Source organism: Tachypleus tridentatus, chromosome 2, assembly GCF_004210375.1.
Source record: "Tachypleus tridentatus isolate NWPU-2018 chromosome 2, ASM421037v1, whole genome shotgun sequence".
In the NCBI taxonomy this organism is placed as follows: Eukaryota; Metazoa; Arthropoda; class Merostomata; order Xiphosura; family Limulidae; genus Tachypleus; species Tachypleus tridentatus.
In genome coordinates this window covers 119,752,341-119,777,308 of record NC_134826.1, presented here as the reverse complement: position 1 = coordinate 119,777,308, position 24,968 = coordinate 119,752,341, and the positions used below count along the sequence as shown (strand labels likewise).

The 24,968-nt window shown below is 35.3% G+C and overlaps 1 protein-coding gene across 8 annotated transcripts in view; it reads right to left on the bottom strand.

The window, feature by feature from the left end:
• Positions 1 to 24,968, bottom strand: part of LOC143236462 (apoptosis-stimulating of p53 protein 1-like) — a 124,076-nt gene that overhangs the window by 26,209 nt on the left and 72,899 nt on the right. For 6 of the 8 annotated variants that reach the window (XR_013019565.1, XR_013019568.1, XR_013019566.1 and 3 more), the window contains exons 1-2: positions 15,792 to 16,167; positions 14,694 to 14,771 (exon numbers count right to left, since the gene is read on the bottom strand). Coding sequence is in view for 1 of the 8 variants with exons in the window: in XM_076474756.1 (XP_076330871.1) it covers positions 15,792 to 15,800 (9 nt within the window). In the remaining 7 variants the exon portion in view is untranslated. Of the gene's footprint in view, positions 1 to 14,693; positions 14,772 to 15,791; positions 16,168 to 24,968 lie in introns of those variants that run through there. The other 2 variants (XM_076474754.1, XM_076474756.1) reach the window with 2 other exon arrangements.

The following is a 24,968-nucleotide window of genomic DNA, read 5'->3' as shown; positions in this document are numbered from 1 at the left end:
CAAGAGTTGGCGGTGGGTGGTGATGACTAGTTGCCTTCCCTCTAGTCTTACAGTGCTAAGTTAGGAACAGCTAGCGCAGATAGCCTTCGTGTAGCTGTGCGCGAAATTCAAACCAAACTAATCTTTTTAAAAATATTTTATATTAACTAGAGCTTTAAACTTTAAACATACAAATAACATTTCTCGTTTCAACCATGCTTAATTATTTTGACAGATTTTGTTACACAGGATTATATCATACTTTTATATATCTATATAAGGGTGTTAACACAGTAGCTTTTGCTCTGCAAAAATTTCCTTTCCACAGTGTGAAACAACATGTGTAATGTTACGAGCGAAAGACATCCACATATATTGTAAATTTACATTCAATATTGCAGTAATAAATTTGTATTCTGAATAAAAAATAATAATATATTAAATAATTTGCTGTACTTAGTTACGCATACATACAGATAGACATTCATATCCATATATAAAATGAAATACGATTTAATAATGGTAAGTTTTATTACATAACTAACACAGATTTTAACATTACTATAATATCACTGGAAGTTGGAAGTCTGACACTCCGTACAAGTTTAGTTTTATATTGGTCTTAGGTGTTGAAAAATCGCACAAAATGTAAAAAAGTAATAAACAACAACATCAGATTAAATTACAAGCATTGAGTCCACAACTTTCATAGGATGAAAAATGCACCTTTTCGTGTAGCTGTAAAGACATTACGTAACACAGACAAATGGATATTCAACAAAACAGCACACGATTGTATGATGATAATGTTCGATAACTGTCTTCTTGTCAGTAACTACTCTCTGCGTTTCATGTAAATGTATCTCAAAATACCACTTATCTTCACATTTTATGAAAGGTGTGATGGTATAATTAATAATTGTTATTTTCTAAAAACTATCCAAAATAGCAAAATTCCCCTAGCGGATTGCACAGAACATCGCATTAAACAACTGATATACACGTGTATGAGCACAAGATTCTTGACAGTCTCAGTTGTGACATTTTACTCTGTGACGTCACTACTCTAAAGTTCTATCTTACCAGATTTAATATAAAAAGTACAGTTATTTAACCCCGCAAGAAAGGAAAAAAAGCAAAAAACAGCTTCGACACATATGTCTTTAAAGAAAAATTAATTGTTTCAGAACGAAAGCCACATTCCAACCTATAGTTATAGTTTAAGGTCAAAAGAGAGTTGTTTGTTTTGAACTTCGCGCAAAGCTACACGAGAGCTATCTGTGCTAGCCGTTCCTAATTTAGTAGTGTAAGACTAGAGGGAAGGCAACTGACTCTTGGACGACTCGTTTACCAACAAAGAGTGGGATTGGCCGTCACAATATAACGCCTCCACGGCTGGAAGGGTGAACATGTTTGATGTAACGGGAATTCGAACCTGCGACCCTCAGATTACTGTGAAACACATTCAGATACATCATCAAAGTGTGAATGATACGGTGAAGTGTATATCTAAACAACTGAATTTTGAAATTTACATGTTGATCCATATGGGCTTTTTCAAGTCCTTTGAATTATATTTTATTTATTATGTAGTCAAATAATAAGCAATAGTATAAACGTCAACCTATCTCTTCTGAACAGTACACATAGTCTCTTAATGTCTTAATACAAATGCAGCCCAAAAAATGATTTCGCCAATAGGCTGTAGTGTATGACGCTCCCTAGTGACTTCCAGTCCTTGGATCATAAAAAGATCAGAGACCTGACTACCCATATTATAGGTAAGGACCCAATTTTCAAAAACAAACACAGGATTGGGTTCTTATAACTGATACATAATTTATATAGGTTATAGATCATATTTAATCTTATGTACAGCAAAATAGCACCCAAGCTACATCACAGTGCTTTATTTTTCTAATGTGTCGTTTATTCAGAAAACCTATATGTGGAAAAAAATCACTGTCTCTATGGTTCATCATCACTGCTACTGAATGGCTTTCACAGCTGCGCCACGTCTAGGAGTGAATATTCAAGTAATGTATAAGCTCTGGTAAGATTATCTATCTGGGCTATCGTGATGCTGCTTCACGAGTTGCTATACAAGAAAGTTGTACTTCAACATTGTAAGTCTGTGTCTAGTCGTACCTTCTGGATGTTTTACGTTTGTCAGCTATTTCAGTAAATCATGGTCCATTTGAATAGAGAACGTCTTACAATACGAGGCCTGGCATAGCTAAATGGTTAGGGCGCTCAACTCGTAATCTGAGGGTTTGAATTTGAAACCCCCACGGATGAATGAGCGAGCATCTTTGGTATAAGGGAGCTTCGAAGCCGCGACCGTTATAATGTTACAGTCAATCCCACTATTCGGTGGTAAAAGAATAGCCCAAGAGTTGGTAATGGGTGATGATGACTAGCTGTCTTCTCTGTAATCTTACACTGCTAAATTAGGAGTAGATAACCCTCGTGTAGTTTTCCGCGAAATTAGAAGAAATCAAACAAACTTACTATATAAATTTATGAAGAAGTGTCGTTTCTTTGTATTTAAGAGCTATTAAAATAGACGGTACACACGATTATATATCATAAATGTTTCCGATTCTGTGACAATACTCTTCCAATACTGATATGAACAGCGTATGTATATAGGATAAATGGACTATCTCAATGAGGATAAGGCAAAATTGAAGACCCAACTAAAAACGTTTTGAATGACAACTGATTGGTAAGTCTCTAGTACCTCTAACAAACTAATCAGCCTTAGTTAGATTGGATAATTCTGTATATAGTTTGGATTTGTTGGCTACAAAACATGGATAACATGACAATCTAGAAAACCGCAGACTTTACTTTTAGTCATAGGCTGAGACCAGTTCTTAACTCTTCAATATTTGTAGATCAGTGGAAAGTCCATCCTTGCATAGCAATTTTGTGCACAAGCACACACTTTTGGTTTCAGTTCAAGTCTACCTTTTTATCCATTCCCAGATTTTTAAGTAGCAAACTGAGACACACAGTTTAATAACAGCACACCACCCGAAATATATCTTTCATTGCAAGCCTCGCAGTGTAGGTCCCCATCAGGTTGAATGGCATGATAAGAAATTCACACATCTCGAGTATCCAAAAGCAGTTTTAAATTTAATTAAATTATCCATATATATCTGTCAGTAGCTGGATGTCAGATCTAATACGTTGAACTACGACATTTTAAAAAAGTATCTTGATATTCCTTTATGTATGATAAAAATATATTGATGCCTATTAACAATAATATTTTTGTAGTTTTTGTGGCCACCTATTCATAATGAGTATTAGACATGACCAAGCACTTTCAGATGGTTATTTTATTCTTTAACACCTCTTTTATTTCAGTACTGAAAACATTCCTGATACTTCCAAAAAGCCTGTTATTTTGGATATACACTACTGGTATCTTTATGTGGAAAAAGAATTCCTGTTACGCCCAGAAGATCATCTTGTTCTACAAACACACCACCAAGTTATATCAGCAATATACTAAATTTCTACCAATGTTCTGAATTCAGGTTGTCTTCATAACTTTTGATCAGCAGTCTTGGATAGTCTGAAAACTGTATCTTTGCTCTTAAATGAATTTCATTCATCATGCTAATAGCCATTACAGATGAAAGTTGAAGAGATATAATTTATGATTACAAACCAACACTGGCAAAAAGCTAGCATTAAAATAACTATCTGGACAACTACAGTTTGATTTTTGGACGGATAATACTGTGTTGGTTCTACCACCACAGCAGATGACAATAATAACGTATTGTGTTTTATATTTTTCAAAAATACCTCTTATACATTTGAAAGAACTTTGATTACTTAAAGTACTTGTGTAAGTCTTTTACTTCTAGGTCCTGACAGGTCAGTATTTGAAGGTTTCACGGCAGAGATACATTTCTTCCATACAACTAACGTCTCACCCATCCATTCATTCAAATCATTATAAGCTGGTAATCATATATTTTGGCAAATTAAGCTGCTGTGTCCACCAAAGACACTAGCATTAACAAGCAAAGACTCCACTAGATAAATTAACTGAAGTAGCAGCAGACATTGTTTGTTTACGGCAATCCTGCTGTTGACTGGCTTGAAAGAAACCCATATTTCCAACTGAACTAGAGGATATTGGCAGTTCCTTCTCCAGTGTCTAAACAGCCATTGACTCAGAAACTATTCCTCCAATTCAGTGACATCTATCTTGATATTCCTACTGCTACAGTAATACTAGTTTGTCAACAAAGCTAGAATACTTCTGACTACTCACTGTTACCTAACGTGGTTGCACCACAATCACTGGTAGTACTTGTAAGCATGTGGCTATGTTCGAGGCTAAACGTTAAAAATGGTGGGAAAAGTTACGCAACTGTATCTATAACTGTTGGCTTTCTCTTTTCCCTTATTATGTTACTATAAAAATCCTTCTCTCAACAAAATTCCTTGTACCTGTGTATAGCTGCATATACTCACTTGGAGAATTTATAATAAAATTGTGTATGAGGATATACTAATGATTCACTGGCACTGTACAAGAGTTGACACTTCTATGCAGTTATTGTACGTTATCTGCACAAATGGTTAAGTTTGTTTGTGGTACACGATTTTGAGTTGCACTCAGTAGATTATTTTCTCTAGCAAGTCGAACCTTTGGTACAACTCAGCTACTACTAATTTTCAATCACTATCCAATAGTATCAGGTGTTAAAACATCTGTCCCTCAGATGAGAAATTCGACCCAATTACTCATTGTAATACTTCAAAAAAAGTATTTCATTGTTTCTTTTGTCTTCATATTAAAAATTAGTGATTTGAAGTAGTTATTTTCACATAAACTAGACTGTGATAGTGCAAACAGGGGTTTGCCTACATTTCTTTGGTTGACTAGTGGCTGAAGAGACGCTCCTCAGAGAGGCATCAACTCCGTTGTTTATCTATGAAGATTCAACTATTCAAATAATCAGCTTTCCCTTCTCATCAGTAATGCAATTTGTCGTGCTGCTCTGTTCGATTTCGAGATCTTTTATAACATGTGGCAACTTTGCCAGTTTGCTTCTTCTATCAGGAAAGTTCACAGTTTTGTCATGTACTCTAGTTCTTTTTCTGAGATGTACAATGTCCAACCCGACAATGATGTAGTTCTAGTTAATGTACATTCTACGTCAGTGTAATAACCAGGTCTCTAACAATCGCAGGTGACATTAGCAGCAATAATTATATATAATTCTGTTTGTTGATAAAGTGAAAGTATTATCCAGTCTCAGGATAGCCAAGTTTTATATTGATCTAGAAACACTAGCAGTTGCCGACTGCTGGAGAAGTTGGAACAGAATGCTCGGTTAGCAGCTTCTCAAACTGTGGTTTGTTTCTCTGGTGTAATGGCCAGATCCAAAACACTTATATAGTGAAACACATCTCAGATATTTTGTGCAACCATCCTTTTCTCTCCACCACAGGAATCATCTAGGAAATAGTCGTCTTTCCATTTCAAAATGTTTAAACTTAAGTGCTACCTAAAATAAAAATAAAATAAACATGTCGAATTAAGCTCAACGATAAACAAACACTAGCAAATGGTACTCAACGGAAATTAAATAACCAAGTTTATGGTATTCCAAGGCACACTTGACCAACGAGTAAACTAATTAACACTATACTGCTAAAAAATTATTTATTTCAGTATATTTTTGTCATAACTAAATTTATGTATAAAAACCATATCCGTTCGTCTACATGCGTATTTTCTAAGCTTGCGAGTGAAGTTTGAAGCAACTCAAACGAAACTCACCTCACTCAAAGAGAATACAACTCAAGGTACCCTATATAAGGCGGTTACTTGAAATATGCATTTCTCATTAATTCTCGAAACAAACACCAACATGGATCTTTTGTGGTTCTTTCTGTCAGTGTGTACCTTCATCTTGTGTACCCAAGCAGTCAGGCGCCATCTGACAGAACGAGGTGGCCATGGCGGTCCAGATACTGGAAAATAGCCAGACCCAAAGGTGGGTGGCACCAAGCGTCATCAATCGACTTTGTCGACACTACCGGGAGTCGAACTCTTATGGCACGAGACCAGGTCAAGGCCGTCATCGCTGCACAACAGCCAGAGAGGACCGCTACATCACGACTACCGCTTTGCGGGACAGGTTAACTACGGCTCGGTCACTGCGAAATGACCTTTAGCATTCCACTGGAACCCGTGAGTCGATCGAAACAGTTCGCAATCGTCTGCACGAAGGATGCCTTAGAGCCAGAGGGCCTGCAAAGAGACGTATTAGTGACACCGTGCAGCCAGGTTTGCTCGTCAGCACCTGGACTGGGAACTTCGTCAATGGGCCACCGTGCTGTGGACAGACAAGAGCAGGTTCTCTGTGTCTCGTGATGATGGACGTGCGAGAGTATAGAGACGCTGAGGAGAGCGGTTCTCCGCCTGTAACATTGTGCAAGTCGACGCTTATGGAGGAGGTTCTGTAATGGTCTGGGCAGACATATGCTTGGGTGGCCGCTCGGACTTACTCATACTCGAAAGGGGTGCTCTGAAAGCACGGCGATATAGAGACGGAATTCTGAAACCTATTGTGAGGGCTTTTGTCGGTGCTGTCGGCGATGGGTTCATTTTCATGCAGGTTAACGCGTGAGCCCACGCCGTCAAACTGTGTATGTATTTCCTTGACGAAGAAGGAATAGAGACTTTTGAGTGGCTTGTCAGATCTCCAGATTTAAATCCGATTGAACATTGTTGGGATATGTTATCGAGGCGTGTTAGTGAACGCCAGCACCCTCTTCAGAATGTACAGGAACTCCGACAAGCCCTGGTAGACGAGTGGGCTGCCATACCTCAAGATAACATCGATAGACTGATTCGAAGTGTGCCAAATCGGTGTCAGCAGTGTGTCACAGCCCGTGGAGGTCGCACTAGATATTGACAGTTTCAAACATTTCTTGAATAAACGAATGTAAGCTGTTTAAAGTGTTATTTCATATAAGATATCAGTTTAGGTGGTATTGGTCATTTTTAAGAATTTTACTTCTCCATGTTTTACACTTCATCACACATTAAAAAATGGATACAGATGGAACTGAAACGAGGCAAATTACCTAAAAAAATAAAAATATCACATTTGGAACACGGAGATAAATTATTTAAGAAAACATACTTGTTCTTTTAATTTTCGAGCAGTTTATAATAAAAAGGAGGTTTTGGATTTGTCAAGTAGCGTATAAATAACTTTGAATTAACCATAAATAAAATGTATGATTAAAGGAAACATTCTTTATTTTACAAATTTATAAGCAAGAAATAATACAACATGCATCAAAACAAATATGATGTATTCACTCTGAGCAGACGATTCTAGTTGAGTTCATGGTGTTAACGGCAATGGACGTAAACAAAACAGATATTTCTAACAACAGACGAATTCCGGAGAGAATTATATTTAATTCCAATGTGAATCAGAACATTCCGAGTCTAATGTCACATCCAGACTGCTCCACAGCTTATCGAGGATGCTGGTTACGTAAAGGGAAAGGGATACCTGGACTAATTCTCTAATGTGTGACTGCCCAGAGACGGAATTACTACATTAAAACGATGGGCAAATACATTTCGTTTATAAATTGCAGCTGAGCGCAGAAACTTCCACTGAATTTAAAAACAAAATTGTACGAATAGATATATCGAGGTTTTAAAATATGTTAAAAGATAACGTGTACATATTGTTTCTGTTATGTGTTATTACTTAAAGATAATGTTTCTATAATAATGTTCATTTTAGTATTTGTAAAACAGCAGCAATGTGTTCATAGCAATATTTCTGTAATGATTTTTCTAAAGATCAAATAATACATATAAATAATATCAACTGTTATGTTTACATAAAATCAACGCAGGCGTAGCCTAACTTCTCATGAGTGTGGACTAGCCAACATACAGCTGTAGATTAAGACTGTCAACAGGGAACCTGATGTGGTCAGTAGTGTGACGAGAAAATTCTATCCTTGCTTTATGTTTGAAGTCAGTGTACTGAATTTGTCAACGCACATTCGAGTTTCACTTGAATAGCATTAGAAGTCAGAGATGTTTAACGTAAAAACTGGATTTTTCGTAGCTAGTATTACAGGGCACCAATGAAGTTTAGTTCTTCTAACATTCGTTAATAACTTGAGAAACGTTTTTAACGTCAGATCAATATTTGTAAAAAGATGAATAATAATATTTCTAGATAGGTAACTTCTACTCGTCAGCTATTGTGCACATGAAGAGTTTCGTATGCACTTAAATGTTTAAAAAAACTGAGGAACTTTGTTATTACATCTAACTGCTTTCTTTCACGCTATAAGACCGTGCCCCCGTTCTGACGAAAATATAAAACTAATTATTGTTCTCGTGAATAACTTTCATACCTTTCAACAGAAGGCATTAGCCTTCAGACAAGTAGGTCAAATGTCGAACTTGGATTTCCTCTACCCATTATCTGAAGGGTGGAGTGCATTATAACTGTCCTTGTTTATCTAGATAAATCTATTTGTATGTATGGGTGGAGATCGGCTTCGGTTGGTTTCCAACATACATTCAGTGTCTCTGTCACTAAGGTTTCTTTTAACTGTTACCATATAATAAGGACTAGAATATTAGTATAAGCATTTCATATTTTTCAAGCTAACACATTGCTTACGGATATTCAAACTTCATTATTCTCGATTAAATATTTTCTACTATATTGAACAAAAAACGCTTTGCAACATTGTGTTCTGGAAGTTTAAGATAACAGCCACACTACAAACTGAGGTCAAACCTACAGAACAACCACACTTTTATACTAATATAGAACCTAAAAAACGGAAAGAGAATCTATAAAACGGCAACATTATGAACTAACACAGAATACAGAGAACAATCACATTTTAAAAAAATACGGAAGCTAGAGAACAGTGATACTATTAACTGACATGAAACCCAGAAAATAGCCACATTACGAATTGATTTATAACCTAGAGAACAGCTACGCTGTAATACTGACACATAACCTTGAAAACAGCCACACTATATTACTAACATAAAAGATAGAAAATGACCTCATTATGAAGTGACACAGAACCTAAAGAACAGCAATATTATGAACTGACACAGAACATAGAGAGCAACCACATTATAAACAAAAACAGAATCTAGAGAAATGTTACACTACGGAATGACATATAACAACCACATAAATAACGACGCCAGAGAACAGCCACACTATGAACTGACACAAACTAAAAATACTCTACTACAAACAGACGCAGAACCTAGAAAACAACTACCCTACAATCACACAACAAATTGACACCTATTTTATGACACAGATTGAATCACAAGCGATAAATTCAGCCTCACACCCACCACTATACTGGTACAGGTATGTTGATGATACAGTTGCTGGATTCACATCTACAGAACACACACTTAGTTTTTTCAATCACGTTAACTCGATACATCTCAACATTAAGTTCACCAGTGAACAGGGAAAAAAACTATACAAATAGTATTTCTTAACCTCAAGATCACTAGAACTGATACACAATTCAAAACAGAAATCTACAAAAAAATCACACATACTGGATTATACATTCCCTGGGACTCAGCACATGAAACAAAACAAATACTCAACATATTAAGAAACCAAATAAACACAACCACAAAACTATGTTCACCCGATAAAATTAACGATGAAATAAACAAAATAAAACAACACTTCATCAACATCAACAAATTTCCTCAAAAACATACACCCACACACCTCGACTAACAACAAACAAACAATAAATCCCAAGATACAACAAACTACAAAACCTTACACTGCTGCATACTACACGTTCCCGATATCAGCGAAAAAATAACCAACATTTGGAAATAACTTAACAAAACACAACATTCCAGTAAACACGAAATTTATTCAAAAATCAGGTATAAAACCGAAGTCCATACTATGTAAAAACTACACTGACAAACAGAACACCAACATAATTTATAAAATACAATACAACAACTGCCACGACTTCTATATTGGAGAAACAAGCAGAAAATTGGAAAATAAATTCAAAGAACCAAAAAAAAAAAACAACACCTTCACTGCAAATCAAGTAAACACAACATAACCATAATTGATAACCCAGATATCAATTATGGAAACAAATATAAGTAAATGCAAAATCAGAGAAGCCCTATTTACACAGCAACTAAAACCAGGTGGGTTAAGACGTTCGACTTGTAATCTGAGGGTTACGGGTTTGAATCCCTATCGCAACAAACATGCTCGCTCTTTCAGCCGTGGGGACGTTATAATGTGACGGTCAATCCCACTATTCATTAGTAAAAGAGTATCCCAACAGTTGGCGGTGGGTGGTGATGACTAGCTGCCTTCCCTCTAGTCTTACACTGCTAAATTACGGACGGCTAGCACAGATAGTCCTCGAGTAGCTTTGCGCGAAATTAAAGAAAACAAAGACAAAAAACAATAAACCAATATAAAGGAAAACCTCTGTACCTATATTAATTAATAACCTAACATCCACCTGCGACGGCCTCTACAATCCCGTACCCATTTATACTCTCGTCCCTAAGACATGTGTTCGTCAATGGTCACTTGCAAACTCTCCTTTTCCTAACGTGAAAATGATCTAGGAAGGTCAAAACATTGTTTTCTCCTTATCAATAAAAGTGTTAATACCCATACCAGCCGTTCTGAGATACATTTTTTATTTCAAGTGAGTTTTTCGTCATCAAGAATAGAAAGTGACACCTGGAGAAGAGCCACACTAAAAACTGGAAGAAAACAGCCACACTGTGAACTTGCACAAAACCTATAAACTTCCTCTCTATAATACTGGTATAAAACCTATAGAACAGTCACTATAATAATAACATAGAACATCGAAAACAGACATACTACAATACTAGAAAACAGCCACATTAATACTGTAATACTGACTCAGATCATACAGAATAACTACAGTGTAAAACAAACAATGAAACTAAAGAACAGTTAGATTAAGAACTGACACAGGACCCACTGAAAACTGACAGAACCTACAGAAAAATCATAACATGAACTGAAAGAAAATCCAGAGAACAATCACACTATGACACTGATACAGAATCTAGAGAACAGATACATTATAAACAATCTAGAAAACAAACACCCAACAAACTGACACAGAAACTACTAACATCCCACTATGAATAGACATAGAAAATAGGGATCTACGACACTTTAATACTGCAATAGAAAGAAGAGTACAACCACATTATAATACTGACACGATCCCGAAGAACAACTACATTATAACGAAACAAAGAAGCCGAATTAGAACCACGCTGTGAACTAACACAAAACATGAATATTTCACTATGAATTGACACAGATACTAGAAGAATACGACAGTATAATAATCAAATAAAAACTAAAGAATAGCCAAACTATGAACCGACACAGAACTTAAAGAGTAAACCACTATGAAATGGCAGAGAAACCAATGAACAACCATATTACAAACTAGCAAAGAACTTGGCGAATAGCTACATTATAATACTGACACGAACCAAAAGAATAGCCATACTACAAACTTAAATAACGCCTAGAAAAGAACTACATTATACATAAATACAGAAACTAGTTAACAACCACACTATAATACAGACACAGAAACTGTGAAATGGCAAATTACCTAGAGAACAGCGAAACTATGAATCAACATAGAACCCGGAAAACAGCGATACTACAATACTGACACAGAACCTAGAGAACCGTCATATATAATACTGATACAAAACCTAAAAATAAAACCTACACTATAATATTGACAGACAAACCAGAGAACTGAAACAGATCCTAAAGAATAGCCACACCATAATATCATCAGAGAAACTAGAGAGCGCCCACCTTAAGAATTGACACAACCTCAAGAACAGTTATAGTATAATACTGACACAGAACCTAAAGAAAGGTTACGCTATAATACTGACACAGAACCTAAAGAAAGGTTACGCTATAATACTGACACAGAACCTAAAGAAAGGTTACGCTATAATACTGACACAGAACCTAAAGAACAGCTACAGTATAATATTGACACAGAACCTAAAGAACAGATATGCTATAATACTCATAAAGAACCTAGATAACATCCATACTATGAACTAACAAAATAACTGCATGTTATAACCCAAACATAAATATTCTATTAATATGTAAAAATACTATAGATCATCAACTGTGCGTGTCCACAGTAGCCAGACCTCTCTGACCCATTTTCTGTGCTCCACTATTTAAGACTCCGCAATGAAATTTGGAAGGTGTACATGGAGGAAACAATAGTGTTTGCGAGATTCTTACACTATATATTACAGATAACATTACAAAATAAAGCTAGGTAATACTTGGCCTAGTGTTTAAGTTACAATCCTACGAGAATTAGCGAGTCCGAGGTTCGCTACAATGATGAAAATGTTTCACACTTTCATAAAGTTGTGTTATAACAACAACAACCAAGCCAGTTAGTTATTCACTGCAAAATCGAAAATAAGGCTTGGTAGCAGTGGGTGCTGCTTATTTGCTGCCTTTCGTTTGGAAAACGATTCAAAATTGGAGGGAACTATAACTGAAGACAAAAAGCTTTTAACTGGAGTTTAAATCCATAAGCTGTATTTCTGGTTAAAAGTATCAATGATCAGGTAACACTTTGTTAGGAGAGTTAAGCAGGTGACTTAGGTGTTAATGAGATCAATATACTGTTTGAATATGAAGATATTTAAATATATACATAAGTGTAACACATTGTTTCAATATGCTTGTTTCTTTGTTTCGTATATTCGGTAAAAGATATATAAACGCTACTATCTTATTCTGTCGTTCTTAATTTTAAACTGATAGACTAGAAGGAAAGTAACTATTCAACAACACCCATCGACAACTCTTGGGCTACCCTAATCAACTAGTGGGACTTGACTGTCACTCTTACAACACACCAACGGCAGTAAAGTGCGGAGTGTGATTTTACAACAATGGGACGCGAACTTCGGATTATTAGACCGGCACGCCAACCACTGGCTCATGGGAAGTTGATTTTAATACTTAGGTACGTATGTAGGTAACACTTTCTTAAGATGCTAGATGATTGGAAAGGCTTATTAAAGTAATCTCCAAGTTCAGTAAGCAATACATAATAAACATTCATATACATCAAATGAGCGTAATCAATGATTTTCTTCACACCTCTGGCTAGCGTACAAAAACGTAAAAAAAATAACAGAACTGTAGTTGAGAAAGAATACCACGCTAGTGCAGAAAACCATGACTATTCCTATCTGTTCCACCCAGCTTACTTCCAAGGTCAGTAGTAAAAAAACAACAGCAAAATACTCAGATTTATTTCTTCTATTTCCTTTATACTTTTAAAAGCTGTGACGTCGACGGTATTAGTACTGCTATAGTAAGTGCCTTTATAGTTTTGCTAACACAAAGCCTACCCACTTAAAACAATTATCAATATCAAAATTGTTTGACAACTAAATTCGAAATACGATTTTAAAGGGTAGTGATGAAAATTTTGATGTTTCAAATCAAGTTTTAAACAGAACCATAATACTGTTTTGAAATTTTTCATGAATATTTTAAGTATCAGTTTTGCGCAACTGTAAATCTCACTCGCTCACTATTTTTCAGAAATTAAAATTGGTGATTTTTTTACAATTCCTTAGAAATAAGTAAATCAGAAGATTAAATATGAACTTATTTTCCATTGAAATCAGTTCATTAATCCGCTTTAAATTCCTGCATCACAATTAGATTACTTAATTCAGTTTCACCGTGGGAGATGTAAAAATTACATGGATGAGTAGTTTTAATTTGACCTGAATGTCTTGGGTTATTATTATATTTTAGTTAGTTCAAGTGCCATTAAAACTCTCAAATGTATTACATTTAACGTTTTTCTTAGTTCCAAGAATGTTACTCACTTCTAACCAGTTTCTTTTATCTCTACATTGTAAGTTCTCTTGTTTAATTAAAATAAAATATTTCGTGCAATTTCAAGTGCTCTATTTAGGCTTAAACATACACTCTCCTGCTTACCAATAAAACATTAAACATAATGAAAATTCCTGAACTGTTACATTTTATAACCAGTAATACAACATTACGCTGATAAACGCTTAGTATTCGTAGATAAGTGCATAGGCTTATATGGTTAGCATTGTTCTAAAATATAGCGAGCGACTCATAATGTAAAAAATAACATATCACAGGGCTAAGATTAAAGTTTAAACATTAGGAAGTAGTCGGGTGGTTACAAATCAATATAGACAAGACCCCCATGTGCGCATGCACTTAAGATCTGAATAACTGAATGCCTGTGTTTATCATATTTTGTTTATAATTGGAGCATTTATTTATTATCATAGTTGTCCAGTTAAGTGACCTCACTGGAAGTAAAACAAAGTACTATAATAAAATTGGAACTCCAACTTAATCAGAACCACTGAAGTTGTATAACAGAAAGCGTAAAGTTACACCTGTCTTTCTAACATGGATGTATATTATCAATTTTAAAATACAGGAAATAAAACCTGAAATAACGTCAATTACTTCTTAAGTTCGAACAATCACCTACACAATCTTCTATTAACAAATACAGCGTACCTTAATGGTAGAGTTTCATTGTATGCTTTACTTTTTGTACCTGTTCTCAACAGTCTACGGCTGAGTCGACGTTCAAGACTAGAAAATAAACGTGAAAAAGAAAAGCGGGTACAGAAGACTGTGAAATTATTCAATAACAGGTTTTATATTTTAAAACACTATCACAAATGTTTACACAACAATTCATTGGCAACCTATCATATTACGTTACGTGGAACTACAATAACAAACACCGAACCATCGGGATGACCAAATGTTAGATACTTCAGTAATTTAAAGGAAACCACTTTAAGGTATTAACCCTACTTCCGGTCCATAGTAAGTCACCACAATTAAATACAATAAATCAAATGAATGGAACTAGAGTGTAACTTTGACTTCAGCCATGAGTCTATACAGTCAAAATCGACATACAGACGCTCGAATGTTTGTTTTACATACGATATATATCGAATTTTTCAACAGAAATATAAAAGCGACTGGAGACAAGTTACCCTACTAAGGGAAAGAATCGCTGAAGCTGGTGATAGTTTGACTAAATTTTGGTGAAAACGAAGCAATAAATGATGGATAATCTTTGATGTTCAACTTCAGAGAAATTTTTGTCATAATCTGGGATTTTTAACGCACTACTAAGTACAGTGCAATACTAATAGCCTTCTATTAAATATCTCTCTTCCTATGTACTGTTTGAGTTTCTGGAATAAATTATTCATTTTCCTTACTTCAAATATCAGTGATTTTACTGAACTATTCTGGTGTTCTTTACTCTGCTTTATGTACAAGAACGTGAGTTAAGGAGTTCCTTTGCCTTTTCCGGGTTGTTTATAAATTGTAGACAAAATGAATGATTAAAACACCATCTACAAATAAGCTCAACCATTTAACTACACAGCCCAAACAATGGCCAATTAAAAACTACGCCGAATAAGGTAAAAAATAATTTTAAATGTTGCGGCTTAACACGCTTTTACTGAAGAAGGTTCTCGATTATAAAGTTTACACTTGAACAAAGTTTTGTCACTAGTTGAATGTAATAATTATTAAATGCAGGTATCGTTGTATAAGAAAACCAGAAGTTTTGTACATAGTACTTACCAATACCATTTCCGTACTTCCGAGCTGTTTTAAAACGAGGAAAGCTGTGAAACTACACGTGTCCTGTAAATCATTGCTTGTCCTTCATACGAATTCGCGATAAAGAATGGTTGCCATGGGAAACATTTGAGCACAGGTAACCAACCGTTGCTGAAGTATCCTAATATGGGTTTTGAAATAACTCAGTTAAAATTGACTCTGTAGTAGTGCAAAAAGTTTTAAAATTTATATGACAGAACTACTCTGTAGTATGACACTAATATCATTGCAAGCTCCAAAATTCTTTCGTAAAAGAGAACTAAAACTTAAAACATGCACAACCTGTCACTATTTATTGCAGACTAGAACATAATCTGGCATACCGGAACACCGCGAGCCGCTCAACCAGTCACTGTATTAAATCACGTGACACGTGGCGTCATGAAGTATGCACACGTGAGTACCTTAACCAAACAAAGGCTGTTAGAAGCAGCGTATTAACAAGATAAAAAAGTCTACCCAAACTATTTGAAATATTTTATTTTATTGGAGAATGAAATGAAAGTTGTTGTTTTCGTATTAAATTAAACATGTTATATCTCCTAAGCAGTCAATAATAAATTGATTCAACTTACAGTTATGAGCAAAGGATTTACTACCCAAGCTAATCATGCTTTGTAATGTTTTTTTCTTCCATGAACTCGTACATGTTATTCATGTTTTCTAATGATATTTTTTTATTTCATGAAATAGGATCTACTAATTGTACTTTGTAATAATATTTTCTTCTTACATGAACACAGAAATATGGTTTAAAGTAGTTGGCTTAGAGATAATTATAATATACAATATAATCATTGGCAAATATTTTATTTCGCAGCTGCTTAATTATGTCTGTTGTTTCATAAAATTACGTCTCTGTGGTGAACACATCCAAATAACCCATGCAGCTTTATAGTTACGCAAACGAATGAAACGTTAAATCGTTCTTCGATTCTCTGTAAGTATTTAGCAGATGGAAGATCCGCACATGTACTATAAAATGACTGATTATTGTCACCAGTAGAAACTTCACTAACGAAATCAGGTAATGTACAACGTTATAATGTGACAAACTACGTCAAAAAATAAAGAAATGACGCTTGCTAAACGCGTTCTTTCCAAGCAACTTAAATGTTAACACAAAGAACGCTGTCGTTGCTCTGGGCGCTGGGCCTGCTTAAATTTGTCAGACAATAATCTTCTAAAATATCCGTGTATCCTTTACAAACTCTCACCTTCATCACGTGGTTCTTGTAACTGGAGTACAATATTGTTACAGTTATTTTTTAGGCCATAGCTTCAATCGGACAATAATATAAAACAGTGAGTCTCTTTTAATCTTGAAAGTGTGCTATATACTCTGAAATAACGTCGACACGAGAAATAGTGGTTGGTGTCCACGAATGTTTTGTCCGTTTCAAATAAATTCATTGAAAAAAAAAGAAAAAGAAAGGTCTCCTAGTGGCGGAGCGGAATATCTGCGGACTTCCAACTCTATAAACCTGGTTCGATACCCGTAGAGGGCAGAACATAGGTAAACCATATTGTAGGTTTGCGCTTAATTAATTACAAACAAGCACACATTCCAAAAATAACTAATCAATTAAAAATAGATTTTTACATTTGACAAACAAAACTAAAATATGAATCTTATTTTATACGGAAACTTAAAAAAATGGAATTGTTCCTTTGGACAATATGTCATAAAAAACAGGTAAAGAAAAATTACTGCATTGGTAAAAAACAGGCATAATAAACATTGCGAACGAAATAGTGTTATGACAACAATGTCATTTCCTACTTAATACATTTGTTATTTTCCAGTATTAACCAATCCCCCCAATAAGAAGCAGTCGAACACCTAATCTGAGAAAAAAAATGTAAGATATATCTTTTAAAATTAAGTTATATAACAATATATATCATATCATGTCTTTTAAAATCATCATATACATGAATGTTTGGAGGGGAGGCAAGGGACACTCCCCCCTCCTGGAAAATGAGAAATATATTTCTTTCTTTATTCATACAGTATACATATGTTTATATAGACTTTGACCCCCTGGAGAAAGTTTTGTAAACGCTCATGGTTATATCCTTTCCTTTTAAATCAGAGTTTAACGTGTACAAGTGATAATAACAGTGTACGTCATGCCCTGTTTTGTTTTTGAATCAGCATTAAATTTTATGAGATATATTTATAAAGAGAAAATAACTATTTATGCCATGCCATCTATTGTCAATACACCCTCTAAATTTGCACGATATTCTTGCCCTATTGAAAATAACAACCTACATTATATCGCATTTTAAAATCATTCTCAATTAATATATTACGATATCCAAATATCTTGATATCTTTTGTTTGTTTGTTTTGGAATTTCGCACAAAGCTACTCGAGGGCTATCTGTGCTAGCCGTCCCAAATTTAGCAGTGTAAGACTAGAGGGAAGGCAGCTAGTCATCACCACCCACCGCCAACTCTTGGGCTACTCTTTTACCAACGAACAGTGGGATTGACCGTCACATTATAACGCCCCCACGGCTGAAAGGACGAGCATGTTTGGCGCGACCGGGATGCGAATCCGCGACCCTCAGATTACGAGTCGCACGCCTTAACACGCTTGGCCATGCCGGGCCTATCTTGATATCAGTTATTCAGTTAAGACCTTCACACTAGGCCGTTGTTAATCATCTTACGAAGCATTCTTCACAGAAACATCAAATTACAGACAATTAATATATCACCATAGCTAAGATATCTTCACATCATCTATTCAGTAAACACCTTGCCACCAGCTAATTAGAAGAAATCTTAATTGGAAGATAGAGTCCAATGTTATAAAAGTTGTTTATTACCATGTCTCAGTGCTTTTTGAGATCAGTAAGTAAATTAATGTCTTGATACCATACATTTACTAACATCACGATACCAGTCATTTAATAAAAAGTGGATATTATACAGAAGTCAGTGTTTTGAGAAAACGAGTCTATTAGATGTCTTAACACATTTTCAGAAATATAAATTAGCAAAATAATGCTGTACTTCATACAAACTAATTTATTGTACGTCATTCTCTGCAATGCTTCCTTAAACTCATTTGTATTACATTGGATATTTAATCGTAAGCAGCTGACTGAATGGTATCAGCAATAAAGCTTCAGTGTAATTTATGTTGACTGTCGTTTTGAACGACACATAACGCCAACAGCCGAGTTTCTAAAGCCATAATAACTGGACTTGGGGAATAAAACTTGCTTAGTAGAACTGTAATTAACATTCAACTCAACCAAAAATTAAATAGTTGTTGTTGTTGCTCGTTTTAGTTCAAAACTACTAAACGGATTATTTGTGCTCTGTCTACTGTGCGGATCGAGCCCCAAAATGTAGCGTTATCAGATTTTAAATTTATTGCTGACAGGGTTATCAGAAGAAAACAAATAACTTGACACAGAGTGGGTATGGAATCTAATCCTCAATGTAGATTTGGAATCTGAATAACCATGAAGACCAGGGAGCAAAGCGCTCTCTGAATGCTCCACAATTATAAATAATGTGATTTTCATAAAATTTTGTAATTCGTTTTGTTGTGTCGCCTTTGGTTTGAACTTTTTCCCAGGAAGAAGACAACAACATGAATAATACTGGGGGAGGGGGTAGGAGAGATGAAAGGATCTTTGGCTAATTTGTAAAAATGGCCGCTGAACAACATGTTTAACTTGTTCTAAGATCCACCAAAACGTCTCAGAGTGGTGTGTTCTCTACGTCATTAGTCAAACCCATTAACAGGAAAGGTAATTCATAGTTAACAACTTTGCTATCTTCATCCATAAAAAAATACATCACAGAACCCTTTGAGACTTGCCCATTGAAGCATCAAGCATGTCAGTTCTTAAAGATGAGATCTGTAAAATCAAAGCTAAAAGTGTCTTGTTAATTCAGGCTTTATATAAAACTAAGCGGAGAAGTTACTAAAATTAAAATATACAACGATGTATCAACAGAATTATAAAAGAAAGGCTAAGTTCCAAACACCTAATATTATGTGCATTTTAAATTACTGTAAAATAGGATCTTAAACTTATATTTACAGGTTATTTGAAATCAAAGATCGTAAAAACTATTAATTTTAATCAAAAAGCTTATGAATGTGTGGTTTACGAACTTTGTGAACCCCATATATATGTCCATCATCTGGCTAAAATACCAGCTTTTATAGGTTGGATCAGGGGTTCCCAAACTTTTTAGAACTGCGGAGCTTCGCATCGGAAAGAAAAAAAATCCGGTGCCTTAATAAAAAATACTCTAAAAATAGAAACAATCGGTCACTAGCAACAGATAAAGTTTACTTCAAGATTTTAAAATATTTATTAAAACTATTAATATTTAAAGAAAACAAATTTACTCATTGTTCAAAATTTTCTGCTTGCAAAATTTATACCAGTAAAGGTACAGTGTACTTATATATTTATTAGTGGCTCGGATGGACTTGCTTTTGTTCACAAAGTAGTTCAATATTTAGAGTAATGGTTGTTATCTGTAAACGCAAATTATCTTCAATATTAAGCCTGTTTCTAAATTTGGTCTTTGTAGCTGTACACAGTGAAAATGTTTGCTTACAAAGATATGTTGTTGAAAACGCATCAACATTTTCAAAGCTCTGTTACTATCTCAGGGTATTCCATAGCCACTTGAATCCAAAATTTTGTAATTTCTTCCTGCTGAAATTTTGTTTTTAGGGTGTAATCAGTTGAAAGTTCTATGAGCTGTTCTTTCTCTTTCAAAAGTAAATCGTTGATAGTTGCAGAGTCAACAAAGGGATTTTGAATCTACAGCAATTTTTCTAAATGAGGAGAAAATAGTTGTACACAAATCAGATATTTTGCATCTTCATTTAAGGAAATTTCATTCATAAGTAAAAAAACACTGAGATTTTCGAAGCAATCAAGTTCTTCCATGAGTATACATTCAGCCCAAAGTTTTAGCTTACGTTGAAGCGCTTCCATTTTACTCTGAGCTTTAAAGTACGTTACCCTGGTGCCCTGCATTATAGCGTTCATTTCACTTAGACAAGCAAATACGTCCAAAATTTTGGTAAACCACTTTCTGTATCCAGCATTTGTTTCTTAATTTGTATGCAATTTCAAAATGGCATTCAGATAAAAGGAAACCCATCTCCCCACGCAGCTAGTAAAACCGAGCAAGCACTTTACATCGAGAAAGCCATCGGACTTCAGTATGAAGCAGCAAATTCTTATGCAAACTTCCCATATCTTCACAGAGTAAACTAAAGATCCGCGCATCGAGTGTCATGTTTTTATAAAATTAACTATTTTTAAGACATCACTTAAAACTTCTTTTACGTCTTCTAGCATTCGTTTCATTGTAAATGCATGACGATGAAGACAGCAGTAGATACTCTCGATGTCCGGGTTTTTCTTTTTTATGCGTGTCACTGCGCCTGAAAATTTTTCAGTCATGGCTGCAGCTCCATCAGTGCAAATACTTGAGTAAAGCTGCCATTGGATCTCATGTACTTCCATTAATAAATCGGTCAGTTTAAATATATCTTCGTCTGTTGTTTGAATGGGTAAAGGTTTGCAAATTAGCATGTCTTCTTCAAAACTAGCTTCGTGAATATAGCGAAAAAACACAAGCAACATCGCATAACCTGCGACATCTGTTGATTCATCCACCTGAAGCGAAAAAGTTGGACTCATTTTTGTAACTCGCTTTATTAACTCCGTTAAGCAATTTGCTGACATATCCTTCGAGATGTCCGAGTTGTCAGAAAGGGTTAAGGAGTTAATGTTTAGAACAGTGATTCTCAACCTGTGTGCCGCGAGAGATTGGCAGGTGTGCCGCGGTGTTTTTCAAACACATTCAACTTTCTTGAGATTTTACAAGCAAGTTGAACACATCAGTTAATAAAAGCTACTATAGAGACACTCTGAAACCTTCCAAAACATTCGATGGTTTTCATCGAACTCGAGCGCTGAGAAGTTCATACTTAAATTTCATTCTCGACTGTAACTGTTTGACTGTTAGTTTAATTGTGGCGCAACAAGCGCTTCGTACGTCATAAATGATGCATCAAACAATCAAACTGCTTTCTGAAACACGTTCTCATTCTGAGGTAAGCTACAGCTACTGCGCTGTAGGTAGGAATTTTATATCAACTGCGGAATTTCGTGTTCATCGTGTATGAATTAGCTTTATCATTTATCCATGGAAAAATATTTAAGTAAGTCTGGTGCTGCAAAGGAGAATGTGTTGAATCAAAAGCAAGAAATCAAACGAAAGTACAAAAACGAATACATCGAATACGATTTTATCGCTTTGCAATCGGAATATTTTCAATTACCATCCTGCCTACTCTGCAATGCAGCTTTATCGAACGAAGCGCTTGTTTCTAGTAAACTGAAGAGACACTTGGAAACAAAACATTCAGCTGTGAAGGATAAACCAAAAGAATACTTCGAGAATCTCGCAGCTCAACAACATGAGGAATCAAGAAAGCTTATGAACTGCATGAAGCTGTCTGAAAAAGGATTGATTGCAAGTTATAAGGTTGCTCAATTGTTAACAAACAAAATAAAGCGTATACGAAGGCCAAATCAGCTATTGCGCCAGCGTTAGCAATCATCGTTGAAACTGTGCTTGAAACAGATGCCGCCAAAAAAGATTAAACAAGATCCACTGTTTAGTGGCCCGGCATGGCCAAGCGTGTTAAGGCGTGCGACTCGTAATCTGAGGGTCGCGGGTTCGCATTCCCGTCGCGCCAAACATGCTCGCCCTCCAAGCCATGGTTATAATGTGACGGTCAATCTCACTATTCGTTGCTAAAATAGTAGCCCAAGAGTTGGCGGTGGGTGGTGATGACTAGCTGCCTTCCCTCTAGTCTTACACTACTAAATTAGGGACGGCTAGCACGGATAGCCCTTGAGTAGCTTTATGCGAAAAAAACAAACAAACAATCCACTGTCCAATGACACAATTTCGTGCAGAATTGTAGGCTTGTCGTCGGATTTGAAGGATCAAGTTTGCGAACACTTCGAAGCTCCTGAAGATGAATTGTCTCTGCTATGGTCTCTTCAATTGATGAATCCACTGACGTTAGTGGAAAAGCTCAAGTTGTGGCTTTTATTCGATTTATAAAAGATGTTAAAATCGTAAACGAATACTTATTTTGTAAAGATTTAAAAAGTACAGCGAAAAGTCAAGACATTTTCGAGTTGGTGAATGAAAACATTTTGCTCTTCAAATTAAATTGGAATAACTGTGTCAGCGTTTGTACTGTTGGCTGTCCTTCAATGCAAGGAAAAAAGAAGGGATTCATCACTCTGGTGCACCAACAAAATCCAAACATTAGGAATATTCATTGCATGATTCACAGAGAGCCGCTCGCCTCCAAATCTTTGCTTAAAGGTTTGCAGTCTGTTATGAATCAAGTTATTGAAGTGTTGAATTTCATCAAGTCTCGGCTACTTTAATCTCGACTTTTCTCTCTTCTCTGTGAGATAATGGATTCAGACTACAAAAAGCTACTGTATCACACTGAGGTTCGACGGCTTTCGAAAGGAAAGGTGTTAAAGCATTTTGTCCAACTAAAAACTGAAGTAATTTCTTTCTTGGAGGTTGAAGAAGCAGGTTTTGAATTTTCTTTTCATGATGAGATCTGAGAAATTCAAAATCAAGTTACTTTTTTGAACTTTTCAGGTAGCTTTTAACGTATATGGTAATAACAACCATAAATTTCAGACAGTACGTCAGTTTCAAGTCCAAATTAGATGACAGCTAAAAAAAAGGAAAATTTACCTCGAATACTTGGGAAACAAATAAATGGAACAATTCCATAGGTTTTAACACAGCTCAATGTTGTTATATAAATAACTTTAGTTATACTGATCAAGACCAAACATTTAAATAAGGAAACAATCACTTTTAAAGTGGCTATGGTGGTTGTTTCTGTGTTTTCCAAAACAATAGAACATGTTTCCTGGACTAAACCTAGCTTCCAAATTGACGAAAAGCTCAGGAAAACATTCTACCTTTGGCCAGTCGGTATAGGCTTTGCATCTATTCCACATTGATCTTAGAAATCTTTGAAACGTCTTGAGTCTAGGCTTTCCATGTCAACCACAGATGTATTTGGTGTTGGTTCGCAATAAACAATGAATTGAAATCAGAGTAATGACAAATAACATCCAGTATTCACCATAACATCTACAAGTAAATGAATATAGAAAAGATGTGAGTATTCATAGAACCGCGAACAGAGTAACTAGGTAAGGGATTTGAAAAATCTAAACGCAGCGATCAATCATATTTAGAAAAGATTAAATCAGTAACTAACTACTGAGTGTCGGTACAACTTTTAATGCTTCTAAGCCTACAGAGGCACAAAGGTCTTTCTATCCTTTAACTGTTGTTGTTTGAATTTAAGCACAAAAGTATACAAAGGACTATCTGTGCTCTGCTTGTTATGAGTATTAAAACCCAGTTTCTAGAGTTGTACGTCTTAAGACATACTGCTGTGTCTTTAGTATAGAATTTGCTTGATCGGGAGAAGAGATTAGTTGCAAAATCCTGGCTATCTTTTGGCTTGGCTGTTCCTTCAAAGAAGTTACAACAAGATGGATAGAATATCGAAACATGTATCAAAGAGTTAAACTACAGTTGATTACCTATTGAAGTTTCATTACAATGCACACAAGTTTAACTCCGAAACAACAGATTTGAGTGCTAAAAGCGCAAATGTGTATTTTACGTTAAGTTACCTTTAGAGGTACCAAAAAAAAAGCACACATTCAGTGGAAAATGTTGGAAAAGAAAGTCTACCAATTCTTGTTTGTGTGTGTGCACAGAAAGTGAAATGTCCTATTAAGTATTTGTGTTTAAGAAGACGTACATTGTACAAACATTTTCACATATATTTATGATTGCCCTGATGAATAAATTAATTTCTCTCAGTATTTTGCATCAGAAGATGTGTGATTTCTGGCTGATATAAAGTAATAGTGAATAGTACAGTGAAGCATGCTCAAAGCATGAAGTCTGGTATCTGCTCAAGCTTCAGAAATCATTGACTTCCAAAGTAGCTCCACAAAGATTTCATTCGAGGTATTCATTCTTGTGCTACGCATACCACAACAT